Source organism: Hemiscyllium ocellatum, chromosome 42, assembly GCF_020745735.1.
Source record: "Hemiscyllium ocellatum isolate sHemOce1 chromosome 42, sHemOce1.pat.X.cur, whole genome shotgun sequence".
Lineage (NCBI taxonomy): Eukaryota > Metazoa > Chordata > Chondrichthyes > Orectolobiformes > Hemiscylliidae > Hemiscyllium > Hemiscyllium ocellatum.
In genome coordinates, this window is record NC_083442.1 from 18,987,837 (window position 1) to 19,005,289 (window position 17,453).

General features: G+C 41.0%; 1 protein-coding gene across 1 annotated transcript in view; it reads right to left on the reverse strand.

The window, feature by feature from the left end:
* Window positions 1-17,453, reverse strand: part of vps13c (vacuolar protein sorting 13 homolog C) — a 286,385-nt gene that overhangs the window by 257,987 nt on the left and 10,945 nt on the right. Inside the window, exons 4-5 of the mRNA XM_060853895.1 lie at window positions 10,604-10,699; window positions 527-628 (exon numbers count right to left, since the gene is read on the reverse strand). Coding sequence (XP_060709878.1) covers window positions 527-628; window positions 10,604-10,699 — 198 coding nt within the window. The remainder of the gene's footprint in view (window positions 1-526; window positions 629-10,603; window positions 10,700-17,453) is intronic.

Genomic DNA, 17,453 nt, shown 5'->3' on the forward strand with positions numbered 1-17,453 from the left:
GACTATCCTTATAACTCAAACCCTCCAGTCCCACTAAAATCATGGAAAATCTTTTTTTAAACCCTCTCAAATTCAATAATACCATTCCTATAAGCACTGACCAAAACTATGCACAGTACTCCCTACCCCAACAGTCAGGTGCATACAGTTCTCATTGAATAACTTCCCATTCAAATTCTGCCTGCTCAGGATAATAATTCATTGCCATGGTTTTCTCAGAGGTGTACTGCACGTTCTAATTCTCAATACTGGCTAATATGATTCAACAAAAAAAAAACTTGTTTTAGTTTGTCATTTTTTTAAAAACTTTTTAAATGATGATTTGCAACAAATGCTAGTCAATGGTATTTTTGGCTTTCATCTTTCCAATACATGTTTATAGATTTGTTTGCTTGCTCATGGTTGAAGACCCCTCAATACTCAAGATTAAAGGCTACAAGCCAGAATACAATCATCAAAATCAAATTACATCCACTATGAACAACATTGTAAAGGCTAGCAGAGATTTCTCGCACAATTTCCATACCTTTCATTGCTGCTTTTTGCAATGCATCTTCAATTCGAAGTAGTTCTTTCTGTTTGGTCTCCTGCAGCTGTTTCTCTTCCTTTTCAGCATCGTACTGGATACCTGCAGGAACAAATCATCATTGTGAAGTTGTACAATGCATATACTGATTGCATTTTACCCACCTCTAGACCAAATAAACAGGAGTAAAAGGGCAAGTCAGACACAAATCCTGATAAGGGCTGATCCCCAAAACATTGATTCCCCTGCTTCTTGGGTGGTGTCTGACCAGCTGTGCTTTTCCAGCGCTACATTCTCGACTAGCGTCTCCAGCATCTGCAGTGCTCACTTGGAGCAAGTCAGACACAAGTCTGTTTAAATGCAGTGATAAATAAGGTAGCATCACTAAACTCAAAATACAGTAATCTATGATTCTGCCCAGCTATTTGAACAAAGTCAAATCTGCTACTTTGCAGCAGGATACATGATAAAGAAACTAATATTTGAAATACGAATGATGGAAAGTGATCTTTAATAACCGCTGAGAATGCACAAAGGGAGGAGATCCTCAAATTACAACAAATGCTTCTAACTTTTCACTGACCTATAAACCAATTTTACAGATTTGGAACTGGTAATTCATCAGAACTCAAAAATTTGGTGAGAATTGTTAAAAGCAGTGGGCAATCAGTGGAGAATACAAGGAAAAAAGATTAATTCTTGTTATTTGATCATTATAGGATGTTTTTGGTACCTAAATCAATTCGAAAAGCTATCTGTAACATTGAAAAACTCTCAGAGCAAACTATAACATCTGGACCAAAATTTGCATTCCCTGCCATATGTTTAAGATCAAATAGCTTATGATTTAAGGAATAATCCTGAATGTATTTATTTGTAATTATTTTCTGGATAATAGGTCTTCACTAACCTTGGAAATATTATCTGGCACAGAAAATAGCACTGCAAAGAGCTCTCCATAGTTGATAAGGTAACACACAAGTTACAGGCACGCTCATTTTAAAATTTATGAGCTGTTCGTCTGGTAAATGATGACTCAGAGCCTGTCAGCACACAATGCAAACCATTTTCTCAAATTTGATTCTCAAGTTCTTGGCATCATGGCAAGGTGTTGCCCATCTCAAATTGGCTTCCTGCAGGTGGCGGTGAGCAATCACCTTGAATTGCTGCAGCCCTTGTGGTGTTTGAAATAACTGGTGGAATAGGTAGTAACCACAACAGGCTATAGCCAATACATTGACAGTAGCTAGTTCAAATGCTGATAACAATTAACTTAAAAAACAGCACCCATCTCGCCTTCAATTAGATGCAGCAGTGTTCAATAATAGTGCTCAGAGTGCTCAACAAAACCATGGCTACAGCTACAATTCCTATTAATCTAAATAAAAACAGGAATTGAAATCTCGCTCAAAGTGAAACTGAAAGGCCTCCTTCAGCAGAAAAAGAATGCAATCACTCAGAGAACTGGAAACAGTTGCACAAAACAATTGATTAGGAATTTTGCAATTCTGAATCCTATAAGCTGAAACCAATACCATAAATCACACCATTCCAGGATGAAACCTTAAAAGGTACTGCATTGTATTCAAAGGATATATGAATACTGAGGGGTCAGTTCAGGCAATTATTTCCAAAACAGCTGACCCCATGAGCACCATTCTGTTGAGTATTCTTTAATTCAGCTAGAGACACCAGCTAAGTAGATTAGGTTGGGTTCACAATCACAGCAGAATAGATTGTTCTATTTCATATTTCTCCTGTTCTATTTTATGTGACAGGTATCTGCAGAACTGGTTCAAAGGCTTTTGGTTCCTGGGATCTATGATTTCAGAGCAACTCCCTTGACCCAAATACCCCAATCATTCTCCCCCCTCCAAAACCCAGCAAAAACAAAACTCCCCCATCCAATGTTGCTCTTTAAGAAGGGCAAAAAGAAAAACCAGGGAATTACAGATCAGTTAGCCTAACATCTGTAATTGAGAAATTATTAGTTAATCAGAAAGAGAGCCAACATGTATTCACAGCAGGCAGGTCATGCCTGACAAACCTCATTGAATCTTTTGAAGGTGTCTGAGGTAGTGGACTGGGAATGTATATGGATGTTGTTTATATGGATTTCCAGAAGGTATTTTATTGAATCTTTCACAAAGAGAGACTGTTAACGAAGACAGAAGTCGACAGAATTGAGGGCAAATTACTGACATAGCTGGGAAACTGGTTGAGTGGCAGGCAACAGATTGAGGGATAATGGGGAAGTACTCAAAATGGTAGGACGTTCCAGTCGTGTCACACAAGGATCTCTGCAAACAGAGCTTCTATTCATATTATTTATTAACAACTCAGATAATGGAAGGAAAGTCAGATTTCCAAATCTGCTAACAGCACAGGCAGCATTTTAGACAGTTTAGATGATAGCATAAAATTACAAAGGGATGTTGATAGACTAAATGAATGGGCAAAATTGTGGCACTCCATGTAAGCAACTGACAGATTCTCAATTTTGGATTGAAAAAAGGTTTGATTAGGGGACCTTCTAAATGGTATGAAGTTACTTACAGTAGATACACAAAGAGACTTGTGCACACAGGTGCATACATCTTTAAGATGTCACAAAGAGGCAGAAAATAATCAGAAAAGCTAATGGGATGCTAGCCTTTATATCTAGATGACCAGAGTACATGGATGCACAGGTTATGCAGCAGTTATACAAAGCCTGAGTAGACCCCATCTGGAATAAGCGTGTAAATCTGGGCATCTTACCTTCAAAAGGATATACCGTATTAGACTTGGAGGGAATACACTGGAGTCTAAATGTTAAGATATGAGGACAGATAACACAAATTAAGTTTATTTTCTCTAGACTTTAGAAGGTTAAGGTGTGAATTGATCCGATTGAAGTCTTCAAGATAATAATAGGAAAAGACAGGGTAGATGAAGATAAACTATTTTCACTGGTTGGAGATTCTCAAAATAGAGGGATGGTCTAAAAATTAGGGCTAGGCTGTTTAAGAGAGTCATAAGAAAGTACGTCTACACACAAAAAGGATGGTAGATGTTTGGAATACTCTACCACAAATCAGCTGTTAATTTTCCGTGATAGATAATATCTTTGCTCAACAAAAAAAAAAGGGTTATGGACCAAAGGCAGGTATATGGAGTTAGACCACAGATGAGCCATAATCTCAGTGAATGGTAGAATAGGTTCAAGGGGCTGAATGTTCCTCTGCAAGTTCAGAATGAAATTTTCCTGTGCTTACGTGGCATTTGAAATAGCAGGTTCGATGCTCAATGCAATAGTCCAGTTCACCTATATGATTGGGCTGGCACTGGATATTAGTTAGGTGGAGGCTGGTACAATTGCAACATTTAAGAGGCATTTGGATGGGTATATGAATAGGAAGGGTTTGGAGGGATATGGTATGGTGCTGGCAGGTGGGACGAGATTGGGTTGGGATATCTGGTCAGCATGGACGGGTTGGACCGAAGGGTCTGTTTCCATGCTGTACATCTCTGACTCAATGCTGCTGCCAGTTGAATATTTAGACCCAGAGTCTACAATCAGAAATCTGTGGTACACATCTTAAAGAAATTCATCAACCACAAGCAGGACATATTGGAGGGCAAGAAGCATTCAAAGAAAATCTTTAAAGTGGACAGAATTTGGTTTATTAACTAATATTTGTTTAGTGGGTGCAGACAAAGTGGTCAGAAGTCCAAATCAAGGATGTGTTAAAAGTTACTAAAGAAATACCTTTGCTCGAGCCAAATGAACTCCATATGCAAGGATATAATTCCACAGATCCTTACCATGTGAAGGCCCAGGAGTGTGTCAAACCATAATGTAGAAGAAATTACTGCTGATTCTGGAATCTGCACTTAAAACAACAAATGCTGGAAATCACAATGGTTCCGACAGCATCCATGGAGAGAGCGCAAGCTAACATTGAGTCTAGATGACTCTTCATCATCTAGACTCAATACGTTAGCTTGCTATCTGTTCATGGATGCTGCCTGACACACTGAAAACAACAAATGCTGGAGAACAGTGTGTCAGAAGATGTCTGAACACGTCTGAAGTATTTGCAAGACGTGACCCAATGACTAGCTCTGTTAAGCTCAGCACCCCTTTAAATACGTACCAGTCTGCAGTGCTTATCACGGGGGAGTGGGGGAAAGAGCATCTTTCTACCAGATTAGATAACTAGATTACTTCATCCTTTTAAACACAGCAGACAACACCAAAGTACTTCATATAGCAAGGGCGAGTAGGAAGTATATCTTCAAATGTAGGGGCTTTGAGCCAAAATATTTTTATTCAGTAACCTTTAATTTCTTTCCTTGAAAAAGAAGCGAAGATTGACTTGATTAAATTTTCAATGACTGGTGCCCATCCAATAGAGTTATTTTGAAACAGAAAATCATCTTGAAAGGCTCAGGTGAATAAAGTTGGAGGCGGCCCATATGGACCATCACTGACAAACTCCCCAAGCACAACAACTTGTATCTGTGTGGCAGCTACATTGTTAATGAATGGGAGATGAAAACCAGGGAAAAGGGAGATAAAATAATGAACAAAATCTTTAGTTATATTGGACTCCTGAAAAAAAATCCATTCAGATTAAATAGAACATCAAAAAAAAGGCAAAGAAAGGAAGACTGTCGTGGGGGTTGGAAGTTAGTCATCTCTGCAGGAGTTTCTTCGGATAGTGTCCTGAGCTCAACCGCCTTCAGCTGTTTTATTAAGACTTTCCCTCCATCCTCAGGCCTGAAGTGGGGATGTTCACTGGTGATTGCACAATGTTCAGCATCATTCAGAACTTCTGAGATACTGAAGCAGTTCACAATCAAATGCAACAAGAACTGGATAACATCCAGGCCTGGGCTGACAAGTGCCAAGTAACGTTTGCACTACACAGATGTCAGGCAAGAGCTATCGCCAATAATATAGTATGTAACCAACCCCCTACCCTGACCAACCTTTGATATTCAATGGTGCTACCACCACCATTACCAACATCCTTGGGGTAAATATTGACAGAAACTCAACTGGTGAGCTGAAAATGTGTTGCTGGAAAAGCGCAGGTCAGGCAGCATCCAAGGAGCAGGAGAATCGATGTTTTGGGCATTAGCCCTTATTCAGGAATGAGGAAAGTGTGTCCAGCAGGCTAAGATAAAAGGTAGGGAGGAAGGGCTTGGGGGAGGGGCGTTGGAGATGTGATAGGTGGAAGGAGGTCAAGGTGAGGGTGATAGGCCGGAGTGGGGTGGGGGCGGAGATGTCAGGAAGAAGATTGCAGGTTAGGAGGGCGGTGCTGAGTTCGAGGGAATCGACTGAGACAAGGTGGGGGGAGGGGAAATGAGGAAACTGGAGAAATCGGAGTTCATCCCTTGTGGTTGGAGGGTTCCTAGACGGAAGATGAGGCGCTCTTCCTCCAGCCGTCATGTTGTTATGGTCTGGCGATGGAGGAGTCCAAGGACCTGCATTTCCTTGGTGGAGTGAGAGGGGGAGTTTAAGTGTTGAGAGACGGGGCGGTTGGGTTGGTTGGTCTGGTTATCCCAGAGGCGTTCTCTGAAGCGTTCTGCAAGTAGGCGGCCTGTCTCCCCAATATAGAGGAGGCCACATCGGGTGCAGCGGATGCAGTAAATGATGTGTGTGGAGGTGCAGGTGAATTTGTGGCGGATATGGAAGGGTCCCTTGGGGCCTTGGAGGGAAGTAAGGGAGGGGGTGTGGGCGCAAGTTTTGCATTTCTTGCGGTTGCAGGAGAAGGTGCCGGGAGTGGAGGTTGGGTTGGTGAGGGGGGGTGTGGACCTGACGAGGGAGTCAAGGAGGGAGTGGTCTTTGCGGAACGCTGATAGGTGAGGGGAGGGAAATTTCTCCGGTGGTGGGGTCCATTTGGAGGTGGCGGAAATGACGACGGATGATACCCCAACTCCGGCCTATCACCCTCACCTTGACCTCCTTCCATCTATCGCATTTCCAACACCCCTCCCCCAAGTCCCTCTTCCCTACCTTTATCTTAGCCTGCTGGACACACTTTCCTCATTCCTGAAGAAGGGCTCATGCCCGAACCGTCGATTCTCCTACTCCTTGGATGCTGCCTGACCTGCTGCGCTTTTCCAGCAACACATTTTCAGCTCTGATCTCCAGCATCTGCAGTCCTCACTTTCTCCTCGAAGAAACTCAACTGGACCCACCACAAACAGTGGCATACACAAGCAGATCAGAGGTTCAGAACGCTACAGTGATTAACTCACCTCATGATTCCACAAAGCCTGTTCACCATCTACAAGGCACAAGTCAGGAGTGTGATGGAATACTCCTCACTGGGTACAGCTCCAACAACACTCAAGAAGCTTGACACCATCCAGGACAAAGCAGCCCACTTGATTGGCACCACATCCACAAATATCCACTCTCTCCACCAATGCTTACTAACAGCAGTGTACACTATATACAAGATGCACTGCAGAAATTCACTGAAGATCCTTAGACAACACCTTCCAAACACATGACCACTTCCACCTAGAAGGGCAAGGGCAGCAGATCACTTGGGAACATCGCCACCCACATGTTGCCCAAGCCACTCATCAGCCTGACTTGGACATGTATCGCCATTCCTTTCCTGTCGCTGAGTCAAAATCCTGAAATCCTTTAAGGACATTGCAGGTCAAACTACACACATGGAATGCAGTGGTTTAAAAAGTCAGCTCACCACCACTTTCTCAAGGACAAGTGGGATAGGCAGTAAGTAAGTAGTGGCCTGGCCAGCAACACCCGATAACTGAGTGAATTTTAAAATAGCAAAGACAGCTGTTCTATGTTAAAAATGACAGCTGACTCATTCCACATGATTTAAGCAAAGGCTCACACTCACACTGAAGTGACATAACTCTTCCTCTTTCTGGAACCAACAATGATACAAGCATTAACTTGGAGGGGCTTTCAAAGACTCAATGTCTTGAAGCATCCTCCATCAATCCTGACCCAAAGTCATCAAAATACAATCGAAAAGGATATCATTACCAAGTATCTTTAATCAGAGAACCGACCCACTCTAAACTGTCCAACTTGAACGAACCATCCATCTGAGCTCTCAACAGTCGTGCCGTGATCAAAACATTTATCAAAGTGAAATCTCTTTTACCCAAGCAAAGGATCAAAATGTTTTTCGAAAACACAGCCACAAACTTCAAACAATTAAGCCTCACAGACATGGACTGTGGATTGGTACTGCAGTGACGAGGTCGAGTCAATTTAATTTTGATCCCACTGAACATTACGCAAAGTCAAATGTACTCCTGTCTTCATTTAATATGAACTACAAATTTCCTGTAAAGTCCCCTTCTCATTCCTTCAACTGAACAGCATGTCAAACTTATAAACGGGCATTCTATTGACTTCACTAGCATCTGGTACCAACTTGAAACACTCTTCTCACATTCCCATTCTAAATATTGCATTTGAGGAATTTTGCATGACATTCTAACATAAAGCCCTCCCTTTCCAAGGAGGAACATTCTGAAGCTTGGCACTTTTCAGGGTGAAGAAACAAGGACCAGTGTGTGGAACGGAACAGCATATACACACATGCACACTTCTGCTCCAGCTTCAAACTCAGCTTCTCACAGATCTTCCACAACTTCCTCAGGAGCAATTCAGGCGCTCTGCTCATCCCTTCACTGCTCACTGTCTGACCAATGCTCTCACCTTTGGCTCCTTCGCTTTGTCCCCCCATATTGAATCTCAGATAAAATGTCAAGTTAACACAAAGTGACACCAAAAACTTGTATCAGTTTAATCAAGTTGAGCCTCTAATAAAAAAGGGAAATAAACAGGACAACAGATCGCATCAGAGCCACTGGATTCATTCCATACATTAATTCCATTTTGATGGATTGTTTTATTAAAACAGAATAAGCCTTCTGCTCACTTTGCTTCAGAGCTGGTTTAGGAGCTTTCAGCAGCGTTGTACTGCCCAAGCATTGTAATGCAGGAGGAGTAGGCCACTCAGTTGATCATTGAACTAAATGCATCTCCAACACTATCCTCCTGTTCCTTGATATCTTTAATATCTAGAAATCCATCTGTCTTGAGCATATTCAATGACTGATATTCCACAGCTCTCTGGGGTCAAGAATTCAGAAGATTCACTATCCTTCCAATGAAGAAATTCTTCATTTCAGTCCTAAATAACTTGCCCCTTTTTTTGAATTTCTGACCCCTGGCTCTAGAACACCCAGCCAGGAGGAAAGGAACACAATTCTGAAAAAAAACTAATTCATTCCCACGTACCAATGCTCATTTGGATGGGTATATGAATAGGAAGGGTTTGGAGGGATATGGGCCGGGTGCTGGCAGGTGGGGCTAGATTGGGTTGGGATATCTAGTCGGCATGGACAGGGTTGGACTGAAGGATCTGTTTCCATGCTGTACATCTCTATGGCTCTGACTCTCGACATTCCTCTATGAAGTCAGAAAGAGATCCAAACCCTCCCAACACAATGGGTGAAACATTTAATTCTCACAGGGCATAGCCATCAAACTGCTTATGGATTATGTCTGGCTTAAGAAAAACAAATCTACTTGGATATTCACTATCTATCTTTTGATTTTTAATTTGCAATCAACATGGTGCTGTTCTGAAACACTATTTACTTGAAAACAAGTTTTACTTTAAGCACTTTAACCTAGATCCTGTCTGTACAAGAAGAATTCCAGATAGTTATTTTTGTGCATTTCATTCCTTGGATCCTAAGTAGACTTCCCTACTCTTGAGGATTAGCCTGGAGTCTTCAGAAATTGAAGATTAATCTCCAGGACACAGCTGGGAGTGACCAAGAGGAAAATAAAACATCGAGGCAGCTTCCTAAAAAAAAAAGACATTTTCTAAACATTCTCGAGAATTTAGGAGGAAGAGGACTACAAATGCTGGAGAGTTAGAGTCAAAAAAAGTGTGATGCTAGAAAAGCACAGCAGGTCAGGCAGCATCCGAGCAGCAGCAGATTCGATGTTTCGGGCATAAGCCCTTCATCAGGAAAGGGTGGGGAGCTGTAAGATAAATAGGAGGGTGAGATGCTGGTGAGATGGGATGGGATGGGTAGGTAGAAAAGCAATGGGTAGATGCAGGTGTTTCATACGAAAAAGTACCTTTGATACAGTGTGCTTTCTAATTTCTTTGACAGCAAGATGCCGGATGGGCAATTAGTTCTCCACGAGTTTCTCTCACCACAGCAGTTGCTCTCTGACTAAATTTATACCCATAGACATCAGATCATCTCATGGAGCTCGAATTTGATTTGCCAACATCAAACCAAACTCAACTGGGCATAATTTAAACTGATTGACAATTCAAATTTAACCATCAAAACAGCAACCAAAGCTCAGGTAGCCATTTCACAGCCAAATGTTTCATATTTTCCATTACACTCTGGAACTGCCATCTAGTCATACACACAGGTGCTTATAATCTCAGTTCAGAACAGCATTCACTCTCTCAAAGGCACAGTACATGTTTTCAACTTCATAACAATACAGAGAGTAGTGTAGGTTTGGAACTCTTGCTCAAACCGCAGTCAATGCAAATTCAATTGTTAAACTTAATCCAAGATACACCAATTGTTATTAAGCCTTGGGCCCTATCCCTTAACACCCTTGCTTAATAACAATTTGTGTAAGGGATAGGGCCCAAGGCTTAATAACAATTGGTGCATCTTGGATTAAGTTTAACAATTGAATTTGCATTGACTGTGGTTTGAGCAAGAGTTCCAAACCTACACTACTCTCTGTATTGTTATGAAGTTGAAGGTATATGGAGTTAGACCACATATCAGTCATGACCTCAAGGAATTGTAGAACTGGCTTGAGGGGCTGAATGGCCTCCTCCTGCTCCTATGTTCCAAAATCATTTTGATCTATCACCGTAATAACTTATAATATCTCTATAACTTTTATGAACATCTAAGAAAAATCCTAGCTTTTCAAAACACATTAAAACATTCAATTTCAAATGATGCTCAGATTAGACTAATTGACAGGTCAACATTATAAATTAACATGAAAATTAACAGCACTGTACTTACTTCCTTCTGGAACCACCAGAAGGTTCAAACCATCCAGAGTAGCAACCACAGCTTCACTGTACAGATTCTTCCAAGGGATCTTCAAAGTGAGCTTGTCTATAAATGAAATTAGCATAATACAAAACATGACACAGTATACTTAAAAAAAATACCATGAGGCTTTAAAGAGACTTAAAGATTAACAGATGACCTGGAAAACTTAGATGCTTTACTGCACAAAATCCCAAAATTTGAACATGTTTTTCAAAAGGATAGAATTACAGAATTCCACAGCACAGAATGAGGCCATGTCTGTGTACATCTCTCAAAAGGCAGACCATATAACTGTTCTGGACTAGGCCAGACCACTCAAAACATTCTTAAGCAGGTAGCCCAGACCATAACTTCGCAATTTGTTTCGATAAGAGTACAGTGAGAATTACCCAGAGTAAGTTAGCTAGGTTGACTACTAGATTTTAAAAGACAAAAATTTATTCAGAACATTACACAATGAAACACAAAGCACAGAATAAACAACCCCTACAGAACTAAGTCTATCCAAACTAGACTACATTATGCTATTCCGAATATATACAATAGTCCCAATAAGCTAACTACCTTTAAAAACCAGTATGCATGGAACATGCTTGAGCGCAAAGGAGTGCATCCACACAATTCACTGTTGAACTCCTCATCAGCTCAAGACTGAACTAAACTGCTCAGCTAGAGGGCTGACCAATCTCCTTTCATTATACAGGTCACTTCTAAAACATGACCACTTTGGCCTGAAGTCTCGTCTGTTTACATATAAACAGAAGGCCTCTCAAAATCCTTTTCATCTCTGTACCAAACTAATTTGACTGGAGCCCGGCCTGGTTTATTAGCCCTCTGAAAAAAAAAATCAAGGACAGAGTCTCCTAAAGCCAAGGAACAGCTTTTAGAAAAAAAGGGGACTAGCTTTGTGACATAACATTCATTGCCCCTGCAATATACTCCAAGCAGTACTTTTCAAATATTGATCTAATGGAAATGAAAAGGGAGGGGTCGGAAGAGAGAAAATGTTAATATTTAAATTCAAATAATTTTCCAAATCAATTAAAATCCAAACAAGCAGCAGTGGACACACCATTAATGCTGGCATTTAGCCTGTGAGTGAGTCACACCATCAGATCTTAATCATTTTGACTCTGATCATCAGTAAAATCAGCTGGAGTCATTAACCCCTTCATTTACTACTCCATCAATGTCATAAACTGACAATTGTTCACCTTTCACAAAATACAACCCTTCGTCAAATCAGCAACTAGTTCTGTTTTTCCTCCTATAAATACTCTCTCTCTAGAAAGTGAATCTCAGTTCAGAACGAATTCAAGAAATGGCTCATAAAACACTCTTTTTGATTGGTCAACTCCTTCATAAAATCGATTTGGTGTCACAGATCCCTTTTTGCATTCCAATACAATATACTCTTTGCATATTTATGTTTCTGAATGCAAATTTGTAAAAACATGCATAAAACTTTATCAGCTCGTCATAGCAGCACAGAAACAGACCCTTTGGTCTAACCAGTCCATGGCAACCATAATCCCAAACTAAACTCGTCCCACCTGCCTGCGCATGGCCCATATCCCTCCAAACATTTCTTATTCATGTACTTGTCCAAATGTCTTTTAAATGTTGTAACTATACCCAGATCCACCACTTCCTCTGGAAGTTCATTGCACATACAAACCATTCTGTGCAAAAACATTGTCCCTCATGTCTTCCTTTAAATCTTTGTCTCACCTTATAAATATGCCGCCAGTCTTGAAATGCCCCACCCGAGGGAAAGATACCTGCCCTTCCCCTTTATCAATACCCCTCATGATTTTATAAACCTCCATGAGGTCACCTCTCAACTTCCTACACATTAGTTAAAAAAATCCCAGCCTATCCAGCCTCTCCTTATAACTCAAACCCTCCATTGCCAATAACATCCTGGTAAACCTCTTCTGAATCCTCTCCAGCTTAAAAACATCCTGCTTATAAGAGAGTGACCAGAACTTCACACTACTCCAAAAGATGTGGATGGCAGTTGCAGGGAGGGAGATAAACTGAAGATGCAGACAGGTAGATCTCCACGAAACGTAGAGCGGGAGGCAGGTTGTGCAGGAGTATCCTGCAGCTATCCCCATTTCAAACAACTATGCTGTTTTGTAAGAAAGGTGATGGACTCTCAGGGGAACCAGGACTAACAGCCAGGTTTCTGATATCAAGACTGGTTCTCATGTAACAAGAGGTACATCAAGTTCCAAGCGATCGATTGTGATAGGGGAGACTGGTCAGAGGCAGAGGCAAAGACAGAAGTTTCTGCGCCCAGACAGCAAGACATCAGAATGCTGTGTTGCATCCCTGCAGCCAGGATCAAGGATATCTCGGACAGAGTGCAGAATGTTCTCAGAAGGGCAGCGGGGCCAGCAGGAGGTCACTGTACATATTGGAACTAAAGACAAAATAATAAGGAATATAGGAAGTTCGGCAGGAATTTAAAAAGTAGGTCCTTGAAGGAAGAAATATCTGGATTACTCCCGGTGCCACAAGCTAGCGAGGATAGAAATAGGAGGATAGAGCAGATGAATGCACGGCTGAGGAGTTGGTACAGGGAGAATGATTCACGTTTTTGGATAGTTGCAATGTTTTCTAGGCTAGAAGTGACCTGTACAAGGAGGATGGATTGCACCTGAATTTGAAAGGGACTAAGATACTGGTAAGGACATTTGCTAGAGCCACTCAGGATTTAAACTAGTTGTGTGTGTGTGTGTGTTAGTGTTATTGTTGAGGGGAACCAGCAGGAATAGTTAGAAAAAGATCAATATGAAAAGAGTACAGTTGGGAAAAAAAAACGAGTCAGTCAGCACAGGCAGAAACAAAACAGAACAAGGAAGGACTGATAAACTAAACTGCATTTATTTCAATGCAAGAGACCTAACAGGTAAGGCAGGTGAAGTCAGCATGGTTGAGAACACGGGACTGGTATATTACAGCAATCAGAGAGACACAGCTCAGGGATGGACTGGACTGGCAGCTTAATGCTCCAGGATACAAATGCTATCGAAAGGATGCGGGGGGTGGGGGGGGGTAGAGTATTCTGCATCAGTGTTACTGCGGAGAAGAATATGGAAGTGAGAGAATGTGGGGAAATAAATAGGAACATCTTGAAAAACATCCATATTATCGGGAAGGGGGTGCTGGAAGTCTTAAAAACAATGGTGGATAAATCCCCACGACCTGATCAGGTGTACCTGGAACCCTGTGCAAAGCTAGGGAAGTGATTGCGGTCCCCTTGCTTAGATATTTGGATCATCGATAGTCACAAAAGAGATATCTGAAGACTGGAAGTTGGCTAACATGGTGCCACTATTTAAGAAAGCCAGTAAGAAGAAGCCAGGAAACTGGAGACCAATGAGCCTAACATCAATGGTGGTCAGGTTGTTGGAGGGAATCCTGAGGGACAGGATTTACATGCATTTGGAAAGGCAAGGATTAATTGGGAATAGTTAACATGGTTTTATGCATGGGAAATAGTGCCTCACTAACTTGTTTGAGTTTTTTGAAGAGTAAACAAAAAGGATTGATGACAGCAGAGCAGTGGGCATGATCTATACAGACTTCAGTAAGACATTTGACAAAGCTCCTCATGGTAGACTGGTTAGCAAAGTCGGATCACGTGGAATTGAGGGAGAAGTGGCTATTTGTATACAGAACTGGCTCAAAGACAGAAGACAGTGTGGTGGAGGGTTGATTTTCCGACAGGAGGCCTGTGGCCAGTGGTGTGACACAAGGATCATTGTTGTGTCCACTGCTTTGTCATTTATAGAAAACGATTTGGATGTGAATATAGGAGATACAGTTACCAAGTCTGCAGATGACACCAAAATTGGAAGTATAGTGGACAGGAAAGAAGGTTACTTAATAGTACAATGGGATCTTGATCAGATGGGTCAATTGGCTGAGGAGTAGCAGATGGAGTTTGATTAAGATAAATGCGAGGTGCTCCATTTTGGATAAGCACATCTTAACAGGACTAATACACTTAATGGTAAGGTCCTGGGGAGCGTTGTTCAACAAGGACTAATACACTTAACGGTAAGGTCATTAGAGTGCAGGTTCATAGTTCCTTGAGAATGGAGTTGCAAGTAGGTAGGATAGTGAAGGCGGCTTTCGTATGCTTGCCTTAATTGGTCAATGCATTGAGCAAAGGAGTTGAAAGGTCATGTTGTGGCTGTGCAGGACATTGGTTAGGTCACTATTGGAATTCTGCGTGCAATTCTGGTCTCACTGTCATAAAGAAGGATGTTGTGAAACTTGAAAAGTTCAGAAAAGATCTACAAGGATGTTGCCAGGATTGGAGGGCTTGAGATTTAAGGAAAGGCTGAATAGACTGGGGCTATTTTGCCTTTTACAGGTTTATAAAATCATGAGGGGTAATGGAAAGGGTAAATAAAGGTCTTTCTCCAAAACTAGACAGCATAGGTTTTAAGGTGACAGGAGAAAGATTTAAAATGAGGAACTTTTTAAAATGCAGACGATGGGGTGTGTACGGATGAGCTGCCAGAGGAAGTGGTGGAGGCTGGTGCAACTACATTTTAAAAGGCATCTGGATGGGTATATAAATAGGAAGGGTTTAGAGGGCTATGGGGCAAATGCTGGCAATAGATTTATTTAGAATGGACATGTTGGACTCAGGGAGCTGTTACTGCACTGAATATCTCTAGGACTCTGATTCTGTGTCCATATAGTTAATGTGGATGTGATTGATGATGTAAAAATGTTAACCTTTTCTTCAACTAAAAGGTATCCATTTATAATAACATGTCAGTTCAATACTTCAACATCCTGCTCTTCCAAGAGTGGGATAAGACCTGAGGTCTTCTGTCAGGAACAGTGACACTGTCTCACTATGTCGTCAACTCACCTCAAAACTGCTGAATATTTTAGGGTTCTACCCACTTCCTCTGCAGTTTAACTGACTGTCTGCATTGGAACATCATGCCACATGCTTTCTAACTTAATTCTACAAATGATTGCAAATTACCTCCTCCAAATGCAATTTTAGTTGTTCATTGCCACAAGAGTACATCTTGACCTCCTTACTTGTAGATGATAGTTATACCTGCCCCAAGAATGAATGAGGTAATTAAAATTTCCAAAGGTTTTTCAAAGTCCAAGCTCTATTTCCACAAGCATGAACTGGTATGAAATGGCATGCAGTACTATACCAACATTCTAGTGCACATGAAAAGTCCAGCTCTGCAACATTCTTGCATCAAAATTAGATCAGCAAAATGCTTCAAATTTCTCTTACCTAAAATGAGACTGTATGTAGCCTGGCAGGTCTCAAATGGGGGAAGGCCAGTGTCGCAGTCTCCAAATGAAGACAATAACTGGTCTGATGTGGTGGGGATCATGTTGGCACTATCAATGCAGCCAGCATTCTTCAGGAAGTGAACAAGACTCAGCACCAATATCGGAATGTTTATCTGCATGCCGCATAGCTTTTTGCTACTTCTGTCAAGACGCAAACACCAGTAACATCCTAATCATCATCTAACCCCATCTGCCCTGATAAAACGCTGCTGAAGCCAGTATTTTTCTTGAACTGCCTCAAGTTCTATATTGACAGCATTTGCTCAATGTTGTTAGCTGAAGTGTTCCCCAATGGTCATCCAGAGAAAATAATGAAATGGGAATAGATTTGTCATTAGAATAATGTACAAATTGGAGAGAAACATGGAAGTAAGATTGTCCCACTGAGGGTGCTTTCAGTCCTCTGCAGCTTATGGCAGGGGTGAAGTGCTATTGTTGTGGCAGTGAGTTGCCGATCATCTCGGGACTGCAAACCGAGCTTGGTGACAGATACTGATCAAACAAGCCACTTTGTTACTGGTGTCCATCCAAGCAAGTGTCAAATCTTCCACTGTACACTCCACCAGGGTTGGAAAGGAAATCAAAATTGGAAAGGAAGTTAACTCAAATTCCAAACTGTCTGACTGAGATCTATATTAAAGTTGTCTTTTCTGAAAAAAACGGTTGAAAAACATGGGGGAGAAAAAAAAATACATACCCATGTTCAGATTTAAGTGGCCATGAGGGAAAAAAGAAAGCAGAAAGGAGCAAGGAACAATTCAAACAACCTGCCCTCCAGGTGTAGTGTATATCTTACATATGTCACTGAATATGACAATTCATAAAGTGATTAAATTGACAAATTACCATCATATTTGTTTTTTTTTTCCCTAAGCTCACCTCCTTCTTAAGCTACATAAATATAACTTATTCTACCAAAAAAAATGTTCACATGCTGAGCTCATCGAACAGCACTTCCAACAATGAATTACTCACTGTCATCATTTGGTATGGATCAAATTTGATGTTCAGCAGTACTTTACAAAAAAGAAAGATTAATAAGCAATCTTCTACCTTGATAATGATCAAGCAACAAATGTTTTCTGAACACAAGGTTAAATCTCCTCTCTCTTGCTTTAGAAAGAAAGCAATTTTTGAAAACTATCTTACATCCCTTTGCTAAGTTTTGTTTTCCTAACTGATGGATTAGTATTTCAGGCTGACACTGAGCTATAACATATAGCATTATGGCAAATGATGCTGGTTCCACAGACTGTTTACAGAATATTTCCTATTTTTCTCTTAGAAAACATCAAGATCTTATTCCCACCCAATACTCATCAAAAGGCTCTCGACAATACCATTCAATTTTGTTAATTCCAAATGAGTGCAATTTCATCAATAAAATACTAAATTACGCAGATATTAACAGTTGTGTTTACAGCTGCCAAATAGCAAATAATATATAAACTGTCAGTTCTTTAAA